Consider the following 16,408-nt stretch of genomic DNA (forward strand, 5'->3'; position numbering starts at 1 on the left):
TATATATATATATATATATATATATATATATATATAAAAATTATATATATAGTTAAATAAAAAAAAACTAAACTTCCGTTTTTGGACAAGTTTTGCATTTTTGGTACCAAGACTTCCATTCTTGCACCTCTACAGCTTTTATTTATTTTGTGTGTATAATTTATGTTATTTATTTCAGTCCTGTTAATACTGCCTCAAGAACAGGAAAAAGAAAAAAAAAGAAAACCAAATATATATAGATATATATAGAGAGAGAGAGAGATAGATATCGATCGATATCTAGCTATCTAATGTATAAATAAATGTAAAATAAATCAATAAATATATATAAAATAAATGTTAATACATAAAATGATATATATCTCCTAGAGATGGTTGTAACCCTTCTCTACTCCATCCAATACAGGACAAATCTGGGTTCCCGGGCTGCTCGGTATGAATGGTGATCGGTATGAATGGTTGCTGATCATCAGATGACAGCTTACTCCGCGCACATGGCCGCCCGTACTGCTGGAAGAGGTTTCCGAGGCCCCGTGAGTCATCGCCGCTCCCCCCTCCCGGGGTCCTCCGCCGCACGATCTCGGCCTTTCACGACTACCTGACGCCCCCGGACTACAGAGCCGCCCACGTGCGCGCCACAGAGCGGCTGGCCCCGCCCCCCTCCACCAAGGCAATCCCTTGGACGCGCTGATTGGCAGCGGGGCGGGGCCTCCAGCCCGGGCTCGGAGATGCCGCGCTCGGATTGGCTGGCGCGCTCCGTACAGTAAGCCGTGTGCTCGCGCCGGGCAGGACATCCAGCGTCGCCCGCCGCCCCGATCCGATCCGCGCATGGAGGAAATCAGCCGAGTGCCGCTGGCCGGGTGGGCCGCCGCTACCGGAGCCACCGGGCTCGCTGGACTGCTCCTCTATCGTCTGCTCCGGAGGTCAGTGTGGGGGGGAGGGGAGGGGAAGGGGAGAGCCTTTTGTTATTACTGGAGGAGGGGAGTGACCGCCGGAGAGCCGCTGTCACCATCCAGGCCGAGGAGGGGAGAGAGAGGAGGGGATCTGTGGGGGTCCTGAGGTAATGGAGGGGGATATATATGGGGGTCCTGAGGTAATTGGGGGATATATATGGGGGTCCTGAGGTAATGGAGGGGGATATATATGGGGGTCCTGAGGTAATGGAGGGGGATATATATGGGGGTCCTGAGGTAATGGAGGGGGATATATATGGGGGTCCTGAGGTAATGGAGGGGGATATATATGGGGGTCCTGAGGTAATGGAGGGGGATATATATGGGGGTCCTGAGGTAATGGAGGGGGATATATATGGGGGTCCTGAGGTAATGGAGGGGGATATATATGGGGGTCCTGAGGTAATGGAGGGGGATATATATGGGGGTCCTGAGGTAATGGAGGGGGATATATATGGGGGTCCTGAGGTAATGGAGGGGGATATATATGGGGGTCCTGAGGTAATGGAGGGGGATATATATGGGGGTCCTGAGGTAATGGAGGGGGATATATATGGGGGTCCTGAGGTAATGGAGGGGGATATATATGGGGGTCCTGAGGTAATGGAGGGGGATATATATGGGGGTCCTGAGGTAATGGAGGGGGGAGGTATATGGGGGTCCTGAGGTAATGGAGGAGGGGAGGTATATGGGGGTCCTGAGGTAATGGAAGGGGGATATATAGAGTTATTGAGGTTATGGGGGTCCTGGGGTAGTGGGGGTTATGATAGGGTGGGGGGGTGTTTATAGGTTATTGCTCTCAGTGTGGATTTTCGGAGACTGTAATGAGGAATGTTGCAGAATTGGCCAGACCTCTGTCAGGATCAGCGGGGCTGATGGTGTGGGTGTCGTAGTCAGTGGCGGCTGGTGGGGGGGGTGTCGTAGTCAGTGGCGGCTGGTGGGGGGGGTGTCGTAGTCAGTGGCGGCTGGTGGGGGGGTGTCGTGGTCAGTGGCGGCTGGTGGGGGGGTGTCGTGGTCAGTGGCGGCTGGTGGGGGGGTGTCGTGGTCAGTGGCGGCTGGTGGGGGGGTGTCGTGGTCAGTGGCGGCTGGTGGGGGGGTGTCGTGGTCAGTGGCGGCTGGTGGGGGGGTGTCGTGGTCAGTGGCGGCTGGTGGGGGGGTGTCGTGGTCAGTGGCGGCTGGTGGGGGGGTGTCGTGGTCAGTGGCGGCTGGTGGGGGGGTGTCGTGGTCAGTGGCGGCTGGTGGGGGGGTGTCGTGGTCAGTGGCGGCTGGTGGGGGGGTGTCGTGGTCAGTGGCGGCTGGTGGGGGGGTGTCGTGGTCAGTGGCGGCTGGTGGGGGGGTGTCGTGGTCAGTGGCGGCTGGTGGGGGGGTGTCGTGGTCAGTGGCGGCTGGTGGGGGGGTGTCGTGGTCAGTGGCGGCTGGTGGGGGGGTGTCGTGGTCAGTGGCGGCTGGTGGGGGGGTGTCGTGGTCAGTGGCGGCTGGTGGGGGGGTGTCGTGGTCAGTGGCGGCTGGTGGGGGGGTGTCGTGGTCAGTGGCGGCTGGTGGGGGGGTGTCGTGGTCAGACGGTGGGGATGTGTTGGGTGTATCGTGGTCAGTGGCGGACGGTGGGGGGTGTGTTGGGTGTATCGTGGTCAGTGGCGGACGGTGGGGGTGTCTTGTGGTCAGTGGGGGTGTGTTGGGTGTATAGTGATCAGTGGCTGATGGTGGCGGTGTCTTGTGGTCAGTGGCGGCTGATGGTGGGGGGGGTTGTGTGTGGGAGTGTTGTATTCAGTGGGGGGCGTGTCGTGGTCAGTGGCGGACGGTTGGGCTGTGTTGGGTGTATCGTGGTCAGGGGCGGACGGTTGGTCTGTGTTGGGTGTATCGTGGTCAGTGGCGGACGGTGGGGGGTGTGTTGGGTGTATCGTGGTCAGTGGCGGACGGTGGGGGGTGTGTTGGGTGTATCGTGGTCAGTGGCGGTGTCTTGTGGTCAGTGGCGGCTGATGGTGGGGGGGTTGTGTGTGGGAGTGTTGTATTCAGTGGGGGGGCATGTCGTGGTCAGTGGTGGATGGCGGGGGTGTCGTGGTTCGTCACGGATGTTGAGGGGGGTCGTTGTCAATGGTGGCGGGGGGGTGTCATCGTCAGTGAGGGGTGGTGGAGGGGGGTGTCGTGGTCAATGGTGGATGGTTGGGGGGGGGTGTAAACTTATTTATACACTTATTTTGACCTCTGGTGAACATGTCACCTTCTGCACAATCTGGTCATTCCTGACAGTTGCTGCCCTTCCCTCATAGTACTTCTTGTGCTTTCTCAGGGCACTGAGAGCTGTGTGCTTTCTATAAGTCCTGGAATAAATAATGCAGAAGTGTCTGCTTTGCAGCTCTATGTTGACTCTGAACACGTGATTTTTTTTTTTTTTTTTGCAGCTTCAGCAGTTTGCTTGGTAGAGGTTTGTATTGTATATGTCCAACTATCATACTGTTGCTTAACAGCATTCAAGGGGTTTTCTAAGTACATCTAGGCAGCAGGTTTTGTTGCAGAGGATTTAGTGCAAATATTGCTCAAATACACAGAGGACATTCTATACACGATGCTGTGTGATTAATCAAGTGATATATCAAGATTGAAGGCTGATATTGCACTGTGCAGGGATTGCACCCAGTTAGTTTTTTTTTTTTTTTTTTTCCAGGCTGTAGCTGATTTCTAAAGAAAGTGAACTGTGGGAACTGGGTTCACGTTTGGGCAGTAAAACATGCATGTTAACCTGCGTTGCATTAAAGTGGACCCCCAACAAAAAATGCACAGGTGCATGCACGTCTAAATACCCATTCCATTCAAAAAAAAATATTCATAACCCACATTTTAATTGAATGTACATCTCCACCACCTGCGCGGTACTGCTCCCACATCTTCTACCCAGGCTTCTTCCCGGTGCCAGTCTTCGGCTGACCTGATTGGCCGACATAGGATGATGTCACACATGCACAGGAGGGCAGTCATCCTGGAACACAGGCAGGGAATTGTATTTGATCACAGAAGAGGCATTACGTGACTCTTTGCAATAAAGAGCCTGACTGTTTGCAAACTTTTTATTTTCATTAGCTTTAGGCCCACTTTTAAGATGCTGGCCTCCCAATGACCTCTACATATAAAATACAGTGTGGATTTCCATGGAGGATTGGGATATGTGTTTAGTCCAAAAGAGGAATTGAGTAATAATGATTTATATTTATTTTTCAATTCACATTTTATTAACGGTGGTGGTCTTGTATAAGGTGGGAAGGTCCACTTTAGGGCAGACCATTCATTTTCAATAGGCTGCCAATGTGGATAATGGTGACAAAAACTACACCTCATTGTTTTAGGACAGGGGTCTCCCAACTACGGCCCTCCAGCTGTTCAGGAACTACAATTCCCATCATTCCTAGTCGGGTCTGGGAATGTCAGTTTCACAATGCCTCATGGGACATGTAGTTCTGCAACAGCTGGAGGACTGTAGTTTGGGTATCTTCGTTTTAGGGGAACACCGTACACTAAAATGAATGACGGAACACAAATCGATCAGCTGGTGCTTGCTTTCTCCTATAAAATAATCAAAGGTGTTGATTCCTATGGCCCGTACACACGATCCGAATATCGTACGACAGATCATACGACCGTTATCGCTTAATAGTCGCATGTAGAAATTGAATAGGTAGATAGTCATGAAAATTCTCGTACGACAGAAAAAAAAATTGGAAGTGATGTCATGTGTAGTAATGTATTTGTATTGTATTTTCGGATGACAGCTATATTGACTAAACGAAAATCGTACGATCTGGAATCGTACGAGGAAAATTTTCGCGCATGTGCGATCGAATAATATCAGATGAACTGTCGTGATCGGATGTCGAAAGTAGTGTACACACGATCCGAAAATCGTACGATTCTTCATCGGACGACCGTTTTCGCCCGATATTCGGATCGTGTGTACGGGCCATTAGTCACACTGGGCTTGATGTACTAAAACGGGAGAGTGCAAAATCTGATTCTAACTTCAGCTTGTTCAATTAAGCTTTGACCAAAAAAAACCTGGAAGCTGATTGGCTACCATGTACAGCTGTACCAAATTTTGCACTCTCCCTTTTTAGTAAATCAACCCCACTGTTACTACTAGCCCTTCTCTCAGTGGGATGAACTTTTACATTCAAATGACAACATAAAAATGTATAAACCTCACAGTACAGTAAAACCTTGGTTTGAGAGTAACTTGGTTTGAGAGCGTTTTGCAAGACAAGCAAAATATTTTAATAAATTTTGCCTTGATATACAAGCGATGTCTTGATATAAGAGTGCCGTCATGTCACAACTGAGTATAAAAAAAAGAAGAGGAGCCTCTAAGTGTAGCAATATGGTTACATTTAATGAAGGTACAACATTTAGCGACATTGCTACGCTTAGAGGCGCCTCTCTTCTCTTTTATACTCTGTGTAAAAAAAAAAAAAAAAAAATGATTTAAGTGCTTTGGATTACAAGCATGTTTCTGGAACGAATTCTGCTCGCAACCCAAGGTTTTACTGTATTACACACTGTTTCCACTTGTGCGACTGGCTGATCATCGTTTTGTAAATGTTGAACACAAGTGTTGATTGCCGCTTTTAACCAGCTACTAGCAAGCTTCAGAACTTTTTGAAGCTTGCTGAAAGCCTGCTAACAGCTTGCTTAAAGTGATTCTATAAGATAAAAAAAAAATAACATTTTATACTTGCAGCCCTCATCCTCTTCTTTTTAAGTAGTCCCATCTACCCACAACAACCCCCCCCCCCCCCCCCCGGTCCAGTTGCCCCCAATAGCAAGCCTCTTGCTATAGGGGTACACAAACAGGCTTGCCCCCTGAGCTGTTCTCCTGTGAATGGACATTGCCCATTCGCACGCAGTGCACAGCGCAGCCCCCCCCCCCCCCCCCCCCCCCCGGTCTCCTCATTGGCTGTGATTGATCGCCACAGGAGCCAATGACTTCTGCTGCTGTGTGAGCCAATGAGAAGAGAGCGACCCAGAAGAGCTGCTGTTCTAATGCACATTGCTGGATCAAGATTGTGTTCAGGTAAGTATTAGGGAGGATGGGAGAAGCTGCTCCCAGAAGGTTTTTTACTTTAATGCATAGAATGTATTAAGGTAAAAGTTCTTCTGCCCTTAGAACCACTTTAAAATGGCCATCAGCACTCCCACTAGGATTTGTATTCAACATATTCTAACTGGAGCTGAATGGTACTTTAAAAGCTTCAACAAAGATTGCTGAAAGCTCTGCAAATGCTTTGTCAAGTTTTCTGTTTGCACTGCTCTTATACAAGTTGAAATCTGTGTGAAATTTGGTTTTAGGACTCATCCACACTGGGCTGTGGAGGGGGCGGTAGCAGCCGGCTCAGGCCTTCAGCGGCTCCCCAAGAGGCCGAGCCGGGTGTCCGTTCAGGGATTTAGGCGGATCCTGACTCCGTAGTTGTTATGACGAGGTGCCTGGACCGACTCTGACGTCAGAAGAGAATGGACTGGAGTTCAGTCCGCTCTTTGCTGAAAACAGGTCACAGGAGTGTAGAACGAACGGCACTCCTGTGATCCACAGGAGAAGTGCAGCCAAACGAGGAGTTGAGTAATCATGAGTTATATTTATTTTTCAATCCACATTTTATTAATGGTGGTAGTCTTGTATAAGTACAGCCAAAGCTTGTTTGGCTGCACTTCTCCTGTGGATCACAGGAGTGCCGTTTGTTCTACACTCCTGTGACCTGTTTTCAGCAGAGAGCGGACTGAAGTCCGCTCTCTTCTGACGTCAGAGTCCGTCCAGGCACCACGTCATCATAACTACGGAGTCGGGATCCGCCTAAATCCCTGGACCGATGCTCGGCCTCTTGGGGAGCCGCTGAAGGCCTGAGCCGGCTGCTACCGCCCCCTCCACAGCCCAGTGCTCCAGTTAGCGAGGAGGGGGCAGACCAGACCGCCACTAGCTCTCTGCTTGGGAAGCTATGAGAACTGAGCGATCGGCAGTGTTCGCTCGCTCGCTTCCCAGTGTAGAGGCGCCGGGGGACAGATGCAGCATTCAACCTAGGTAAGTATGGATAAAAAAACAAAAACCTACTTCTCTTTTAAGAAAATACAGCCTGTAAAATCACCTCTATGTTAACCTATGAGGGAGATTTACTAAAGCTGGAGCACTCAGAACCTGGTGCAGTTGTGCATGGTAGCCAATCAGCTTCTAACTTCAGCTTGTTCAAATTTTTTTCGTTCTATTTTTTCAATGCATTGTTGGATTTTTGGAGTGTCCTCTGTGTATTTTTATTAAAAACGCCCATAAACGCTAGTACAAAGCGCTGTTAAAAGCACGTTTTTCAACCAGAGTTTTCTGCCAGCAATCTGGCATCCAGAAAAAGCTTTTTTGAGCTTCAGTGTGCATGGAGCCTTACAGGTGCAAAAGAGAGGGGTTTACAGGCTGAAAAAAATAATCACTGGTGTATTCAGGAATATTAAGCCGCTTTTCTCCTGTCAGAAGCTCTGGTGTTCTGAGGAGAAAAGCAAATGCCCAGTGTGTATGATGTCCTATTTGTCACTGGTCAGGAAGCATAAAAAGCACTTTCAATTCAGAGTATTGCACTTTGTTTGCATTCCCCTGCCCAACTTTTTTATTTATTTTATTTAAACTTCCTATGGAATTTATTTGTGTGTATGAGGACAGGGGGCATAGAGCAGTCATTAGAGGTGGAGATTACCATTACCTTAAAGCGGGGGTTCACCCACACCGCCAAAAAAAAAAAATATTAAAAGCCAGCAGCTTCAAATACTGCAGCTGCTGACTTTTAATAAATGGCCACTTACCTGTCCCAGGGTCCAGCGATGTCGGCAGGGGACGCCGAGAACCCGCTCAGTTCTCGGCAGCTGCCTCCGCCATCCTAGGTGAGGGAATCAGGAAGTGAAGCGTTGCGGCTTCGCTTCCCGGTTCCCTACTGCGCATGCGCGAGTCGCGCTGCGCGTCCCTAGTGGTCCCCGCTCTCTCCTGGGAGCTGTGTGTTCCCAGCAGACAGCGCGGTGGGGACGGGAAGAGGCACAGACTCCCATGGGAGTCTATGCCGGAAGTGGGTGCAAATACCTGTCTTAGACAGGTATCTGCACCCCCCTCCCCCCTGAAAGGTGCCAAATGTGACACCGGAGGGGGGGAGGATTCCGAAAAGCGGAAGTTCCATTTTTGTGTGGAACTCCGCTTTAATTGCAATTTAGGAACTGCATACAGATCTCCACACCCATAAGTAAAATCTTCACAATTCTGCAACAGTGTGTCAATCAGCCAGGAACAATGTGCAATACACTTGGATCCAATTTTGTTACAATGTTTGTGTGAAAGTTCATCCCACTGAGAGAAGGACTAGCTGCATCAGTGTGACTAACAATCACCTTTTTGATATTTTGTCTATAGGAGGAAGCAGCGAGCGCCAGATCTTTTTTTTGTATTTTGTCTTTATTGGAATAGTTGGAGGGTTTGTGTATATCAGTAAGCCTGGTTTTATTTGAATAGTGCCCCCCCCCCCCCCCCCCCTAAATTTTGTGTTGTGGACTTTCGTCTCTTTAAAATGAATGGCACCCCAGTTCACCAATGCACATCACTGCAGCCCTGAAGCTGACCATACACTGCTTGAGTTTTGTCCGGCTCCATCTAGCACATCTGAAATTTAAGCAATGGGGGGGTCCTACTGGCACCACTCCATTCAGCAAAAGTCGATTGTTAAATTGATTTTTGCTCGAAGGCGCCTGGTGAAAAACAACACTTGGCTCAATTTAGATGCAGGCGCTGTTCCAGGCTGGCTGTCAGAATACAGTACCCTGGCACTGTTGGCTTGGGTGGAGAATTGGAGATATTTACAGTGGGGAAAATAATTATTTGATCCCCCTGCAGATTTAAGTTTGCCCACTTACAAAGAAATGAAGGTTCTAGCATTTTTATGATAGGTGTATTTGTAAATGAGAGAGACAAAATATCAACCAAAAATCCAGAAATAACACACGTTATGTGTATAAAAGACACCTGTCCACAGAATCTTTCTTCCATTCAAACCTCACCATCATGGGCAAGACCAAAGAGCTGTCAAAGATTGTCTGGAGCAAGATTGTAGACCTGCACAAGGCTGGAATGGACTACAAGACCATCAGCAAGAATCTTGGTGAGGAGACAACATTTGGAGCGATTATTCGCAAATGGAAGAAATACAAAATAACCGTAAATCGCCCTCGGTCTGGAGCTCCATGCAAGGTTTCGCCTCATGGGGTGAGGATGATCATGAGAAAAGTGAGGGATCAGCCCAGAACTAGAAGGGAGGAGGATGTAAATGATCGAAAAGGCAGTTGGGACCATAGTCACCAAACAAACCATTGGTAAGACAATACACCACCATGGATTGAAATCCTGCAGCGCCCGTAAAGTCCCCCTCAAGAAGGCACATGTACAGGTCTCTCTGAAGTTTACCAATGACATCTAAATGATTCAGTGAAGGACTGGGAGAAAGTGCTGTGCTCAGAAGAGACCAAAATTGAACTCTTTGGCATAACCTTGACTCGCCGTATTTGGAGGAAGAAAAATGCTGACTATGACCCTAAGAACATCATCCTTACATTAGAGCACGGAGGTGGAAACATTATGCTTTGGGGCTGTTTCTCTGCTAAAGGTACGGGTTGACTTTGCCGCATTGAGGGGCCAATGAACGGGCCATGTATTGTAAAATCTTGGATGATAACCTTCTTTCCTTAACCAGAACACCTGAAGATGGGTATTCCAGCATGACAATGACCCAAAACATACAGCCAAGGCAACAAAGTGGCTCAAGAAGAAGCACATTAAGGTCATGGAGTGGCCTAGCCAGTCTCCAGACTTTAATCCTATATAAAATTTAATGAGGGACCAGAAACTTTGAGTTGCCAAGAGACAGCCAAAAAAAAGTAAGGATTTAGAGAAGATCTGTTGTACATGGGACGTTTTGCAACCTCTCCTGAGTGATTCAACTTGACAGATAGTAACCGACGTTTAAAAACGTCCATTTTGCCGCGTTTACATGTCGCGTTTAGCCACATTTGCGTTTTTAGAAGCGTTTTTTGACTATTTGAAGAGAAAAAATAAATTTAAAACGCCTGTAAACGAAACCCGGCTAAACGTGAGTTGCCGCATTTACGAGCTGTTGCAGGCATTTGGCGTTTCAAATGCCTCTGAACATCCGTCCTGAATGCATTATTTTTGTTTTTTTTTTTTTTTTTGTTTTGTTTTCTAAAAAATGCTTCTAAACTCAACTGCCTAGAAATGACTATAAACAACCCTGTGTACATGTACATAGAGGAGAGTTCAGGGGCAGCTGAAAAAAAACGCCCAACTGCTCCTAACTGTCCGTTTCCCAGCAGCAGTGTACATGAAGCCTTAAAGTGGTTGTAAACCCTTTACAACCACTTTATACTACAGGCAAGCCTATAATTAAGCTTACCTGTAGCTACACTGGATATCTGCTAAACCTGCACGGTTTAGCAGATATCCCCTGTATTTGCATGTGCCGACGCCAAGCAAACTGAAGCAACGGCACGTACGCGGTGTTGCTTCAGTTGTACTGTGCCTTTACCGGCGGCCGCCGGAGCGGTGAACGAGGACCGCTGCGGGGGCTTCAATCTCAGGTAAGCAATTCATAATGAGCTAGTATGCTATGCATACAAGCTCATTATTCCTTTGTCTTGCAGGTTTATTTATTTATTTATTTCAGCAATTTTTTTTTTTTTTTTTTTTAAGGGTTTCCAACAAACTTTAAGAGTGGACCCAAATGCCTCCTGAGAGGTTTGCAAACCTGGTCACCAATTACAAGAAACATCTTACCCCTGTGCTTGCCAACAAGTGTTTCTCCACCAAGTACTAAGTCATGTTTTGCTTGGGGATCAAATATTTATTTTACTCACTGAACTGCAACTTTAATTTTGTAACATTTTATATCGTGTGGTTTTTTTTTTTTTTTTTTTTTTTTTTTTTTTCCTTCTGGATTTTCGGTTGATATTCTGTCTCTCTTATTTAAAATACACCTATGATAAAAATGATAAACCCTTCATTTCTTTGTAAGTGGTCAAACTTACAAAATCTGCAGGGGACCAAATAATTATTTCCCCTGTTCTATGTGTATGGAAGTGTTTTAGATTAGTTTGTGTGGAAGAGGGTGAGATGTTGCAGATAAAAGCTACATGGTTGTTAGCTTCCTCATAGTTTATGGAGCTGGTTTTAGATTTTGGAAAGTTATTTTTTTTTTTTTTTTTTGTTGAAACTGTGCTGTCTGTCACCAAGATAATATCTCCTCTAGATCTTCCTGACACTGATGCCAAGTGACCTGGATAGCATTCAGGGACAGCGTAACAAAGCCTCTTGTGTCTTGCATCTGTCGGGGTCTTTCCAGTCATAACAGTTGCTACTGTGTATCTGTCCAGGGATATGCTATATTTTGCTTGGAGGACCTCTGACTGGAGGAAGCACAACTCTCGGCAGGCTCAGCTAGAGTCCTTATTTCTGTAAAGTCCCACAAATGTTAATCTTAAATTATAAAGCTTCAAGTTTGCTAGGTACATGTTTAATGATAAACTGCCCTGGGAGAAATAATATAGACTGCTGTTACTGTCCCTTCCTAATCAAGCTAGTTGTCTGGCTTTCTGCTTCCACTTTTGAGATAATGACCCACAGTGATTTATGCAGAGTGAAGTCCCATCTCTTGGTCTGCCTGTAAGGATAACAGCCACAGGGCTTGCACCAAAAACAAGTGTGCTATGAGAGTCCCAAGGTTTCCTTCCTGGTGGTTTCACTTTAAGCGGCTGCTGACACTTTCTGCATGTTTGTACTTCAGTACAAGGTGAATTTTTCCAGCCGTGTCTTTCCATTATGATTAGAGGATTTTGTCATTACGTTTTGTGAAAATACTGAAGCCGGACATCCCTTGTTTAAAAAGGGAAGTCAACTGTGGCATCCTACGAATTACTTGAGTTGCCTTTGAACCATCACCCAGCACTTTAAGTTCACCTTTCATAGCAGGTTACACCCATATTCGGGGTGTAAAATCTTATGAATCCCCCTGCACCTCCCACTTCACCTTTGTGACAGCTAGCGGGGGATCCCCCCTTTCGCTAGCTGTCAAAAAAATAAAGAACCACCTTCACAGGGCTCTGAATGGAAAACTACAAGGTCCAGTGGCCTTTGCGGCTGTCAGCTTGCAGTTTTTATTGAACTACCACAGCGCTATGAGCTGTGGTAGTTCATTCATTCTTTCTGTCAGCATGGATCAGCTTCCTCATATGGGGTACAACCAAGCAGAGACCTGCATGGTGCATAGTTGGTGCAATGGTTTAAAGCAGGGATGTGCAATTAACGGACCACCAGCTGTTGCAAAACTCCAAGTCCCGTCACGCTTGTGGCTCTCAGAGTCTTGCTATGCCTCATGGGACTTGTAGTTCTGCAACAGCTGGAGGTCCGCTAATTGCATATCCCTGGTTTAAAGGCTCCAGAAACAAATCCTACATTCGCTTTTTTTTTTTTTTTGCAGGTAAAAAAAAAAAGTGCATTTAATGTCAAAAGGTAAACTTATCATTTTTAAGGTTAAAGTTAAACTAAAGTCCTGCTTTTGAAATCTAAGCAGACAGGCTCGTGCAGACGTGCAATGTGTCTTTTTTTTTTTTTTTTTTTTTTTTTTTTTTTATAAAAATGAACCTGCCTGCTTGCAGCCTTTGGAATGTACACTGAGCAGTGCAAGTGCCAGCTCAATTTACATTACAGCACAGCCTCCTTATGTCATCTGCACTGGCCAATGAGAACGACTGCAGCCTGGCACCCAGAAAAAGCCCAGTAGAAGATCCTGGCGAGGGACGTCGGACCGTTGAAGGGACGTAACTATTGCATAGTTTAGCTCTGCTTTTAAAGAGGTTATAAACCCTGTTTAAAAAAAGAAACCCTGCAAGTTAAAGGCATAATGAGCTAGTGTGTGTCGCATACTAGCTCATTATGTAATCCTTTCCTTAGAACAAAGCTCTCTCAGCGGCGCCTGCACGCTGCTGAGACGGCTGACATTTTTCCCGGTTTTTTGAAGTGATTGCCCGCGATGATGTTCGTGCAGCGCGCAGGAGCCAACGTTCACGGCACCTGTGGCCGTTCTTCAGAGCACATGTGCCAGTGATGTCACTGACTGCATGTATATTACACATCTCCTAAACCGTGCACGTTTAGCAGATAGTTTACCTACCTATAGGTAAATGTAAGCAGAGGAAGTTTACTTTCTCTTTTAAGGGCTTGTTGACACTGGTGGCTACATTGTAATGACCCATCACACTGTTTACTCTTTTTGTAAATGATAGTCTTGCAAAACAACCCATTAGTAATGAAAGCAAAACATTTGTGTATAAATATTACATAAATACTTCAGTGTGTGTATATATACACATACTGTAGTTTTATGTGGGTTTTTTTTTTTTTTTTTTTTTTTTTTTTAGATCACATTCCCTCTTTCTCAGCTGCATAAGAGCTGGGGGAGACGAAACAGCAGTACACTGATCTTCCCAGACAGCACAGCTAGAGAGCTGACAACGATGGGTGGGGGGGTTGTAGAGGCTCATGTCATTCTCTCCATGTGACGATGCTGGCCTAATCAGTGCTGTCACATGGTTAGTCCTTGGCCAAGCTACAATTTTTTTCACATGGCTTTCTTTTCACTCCCGTCGAGGTAGTAAAAGGAAGGTATGTAAATGTTGCTAAAAAAGAATGTTACCCCAACATTTCATATTTCTGATATGTGCCTGCTGTATCATGTACTTGTATGAGAAAGTATCCTGATCTTTGTATTGCTTCCTTTGTGTGAAATCCCTGGTGTTGGTTGGTGCAAGTCACTCTACTTTCCTGTTAAAAAGTGACCATGCTAAGCAGGAGAGCACAGCATGGTCAGTTTTCTAGACTTGCTGCTGGGAGCTCCCCTCTCCAGTGATCATAATGCACAGCCATTCAAAGGGGGGAAAAAAAAAAAAAAAATCTGTATGCTGCTGCCTCCCCCACCCCCTCCAGCTCTTAGGGCCCTTTCACACTGGGGCGGTTTGCAGGCGCTATTGCGCTAATAATAGCGCCTGCAAACTGACACGAAAGTGCCGCTGCTTTGTCTCCAGTGTGAAAGCCCCGAGGGCTTTCACACTGGAGCGGTGCGCTAGCAGGTCGGGAAAAAAAGTACTGCTAGCAGCATCTTCGAAGCGGTGAAGGAGCGGAGTATACACCGCTCCTGCCCATTGAAATCAATGGGACAGCGCGGCTTTACCGCCGGCAAAGCGCCTCTGCAGAGGAGCTTTGCGGTGGTTTTTAAACACTTCTCGGCCGCTAGCGGGGGGCGGTTTTACCAATACCAATGGTAAAGCGGCGCTTTGCCCCCGCGTGAAAGGGCCCTTATGTAGCTGAGAACAGGGGGAATGTGATCACTAACTTAAAGGTGTAGAGATATATTATCTATCTGAAACTGAGTTGTTTTACAAGTTGACTGTTTACTTGGACTTAATTTAAACCTGTTCCTTTTATCCTTCAAAGTGTTGCCTGGGGTTACCTGTAAAAGTAACCCTATCATAAAAAATAAATAGTAAAGGAAGGTAAATACTTATTACCGCTGTTGCACATTATTCTGATCCTGAGAAACTGACGCTTTGGGGGAAGTATCCATCTCCTGAGCGCCTCCGCAGCTCTTACTAGTTCTTCCTCCTGACTTCCATATCACTGCAGGACATAGTAATAAAGTAATAATGTGGAGGCCAGGTGGCAAAACCAATAACCGCTGCTGGGGACCCGGAAGATTGACTCTCTCTGTAGTGTCTGTTTCCAGCAGTATTAAAAGGACAGTTTCTCAGGATCGGAGGAGATGAGTATTCCCTTCTTTTACAGGTACCGTGGATTTTAATTATTTTTTGGTTTCACAATAACCTGCATGCAAGTTACGTGTCGCAGCAGTTCAATTTCTCGCTGTGCATTTTGGCAGGCTTGAGCATGTAACTTGCACTGTAATGTTGATCCAATTTAATAATTTTTATTGCTGTCATGTTTGCTCTGGGCTGGGAAAACATGAGTTTTGGAAGGTCTGCTTTTTCTTTCTGCTTTAAGGACTCATTAGTGGTTTCGTTGCTAAAAGGTACTGCATCTAAATTCCCTTAAAATTAGGCTTTTAACCACTTCAGTCCCAGAAGGTTTTACCCCCTTAATGACCAGGCCATTTTTTGCGATACGGCACTGCGTCGCTTTAACTGACAATTGCGCGGTTGTGCCACATTGTGCCCAAACAAAATTGATGTCCTTTTCCCCCCCCCACAGATAGTGGTATTTGCTCACCTCTGCGGTTTTTATGTTTTTTGCGCTATAAACAAAAAAAAACACCGACCATTTTGAAAAAAAAAAAGTTTTTTGCTTTAATATCCCAAAAAATGTAAAAAAAATAATTTCTTCATCAGTTTAGGCCAATATGTATTCTACATGTTGGTAAAAAAAAAACGCAATAAGCGTATATTGGTTTGCACAAAATGTATTGCGTCTACAAAATGGGGGAATAAATTTATGACATCTTTTATTATAATTTTTTTTTTTTTTTTGCGGGATTGCGACAGACAGATCGGACACTTTTTTTGGGGGGGGGGATCAGTGTTCTAAAAAAGGACTGATTACTGTATAAATGACACTGGCAGGGAAGGGGTTAAGTGTTCCCTAGGGAAGTGTTTCTAACTGTATGGGGGCTGGGCTGACTGGGGGAGGAGAGAGATCGCTGTTCTTAATCACTAGGAACAGACGATCACTCTGTACTCCCTTGAAAGAACAGGGATCTGTCTGTTTGCATTGATATCCCCATTCTGGCTTTCTGTGGAGCGATCACGGGTGGCTGGCAGACATCGTGGCCACTCGCTTCGGCGCCGTGCGTTCCCTTTTACTTCTTATACTTCTTCTACTTATATTGTGTATTTTTATGAAAGCAAGTCGAAGCTGCAGCATGCAGTACTTTTTATGCGTTTAATAAAAATGCACAGTCTGATAGAGTTGAATGGGAATGCTACCCATGGGTAAACCACACATACAATCGCGCTGCGGCCAATGGCTGTCAGCGTGTTCTGGCGGGGGTCAGAACGCAATAGCTCAGCGGGGGAGATCACCACACTAAAATTGCTTTTTTGTGCAGCCCGCTGGGTTGAACGGAAAAAACTTCATGTGTAACCAGCATTGGTTTCCAGTACGTTACCATCTAAATTTGAAGTCCTTATGCCAATGTTCTAGGACAGGGGTCTCCAAACTTTCCAAACAAAAGGCCAATTTACTGTCCTTCAGACTTTAGGGTGACCGGACTGTGGCCAGTGGGAGTAGAATATGTCCTGGTGTCAGTGGAAGTAAATCATGCCAAATGTTTAGTAGGAGGAATGGTGCCCCAACGTTGGTGGCCGTGAGGAGGAATGGTTCCCCA

The 16,408-nt window shown here is 46.3% G+C and overlaps 1 protein-coding gene across 1 annotated transcript in view; it reads left to right on the plus strand.

The window, feature by feature from the left end:
- Positions 1-717: 717 nt before the first annotated feature.
- The window catches only part of TMEM201 (transmembrane protein 201), a gene marked incomplete in the record, with an annotated part of 63,146 nt that continues 47,455 nt past the window's right edge, over positions 718-16,408 (plus strand). Inside the window, 1 exon segment of the mRNA XM_073603527.1 lies at positions 718-923. Coding sequence (XP_073459628.1) covers positions 829-923 — 95 coding nt within the window.

The sequence above is a fragment of the Aquarana catesbeiana genome, linkage group LG10, assembly GCF_042186555.1.
Source record: "Aquarana catesbeiana isolate 2022-GZ linkage group LG10, ASM4218655v1, whole genome shotgun sequence".
NCBI lineage: Eukaryota > Metazoa > Chordata > Amphibia > Anura > Ranidae > Aquarana > Aquarana catesbeiana.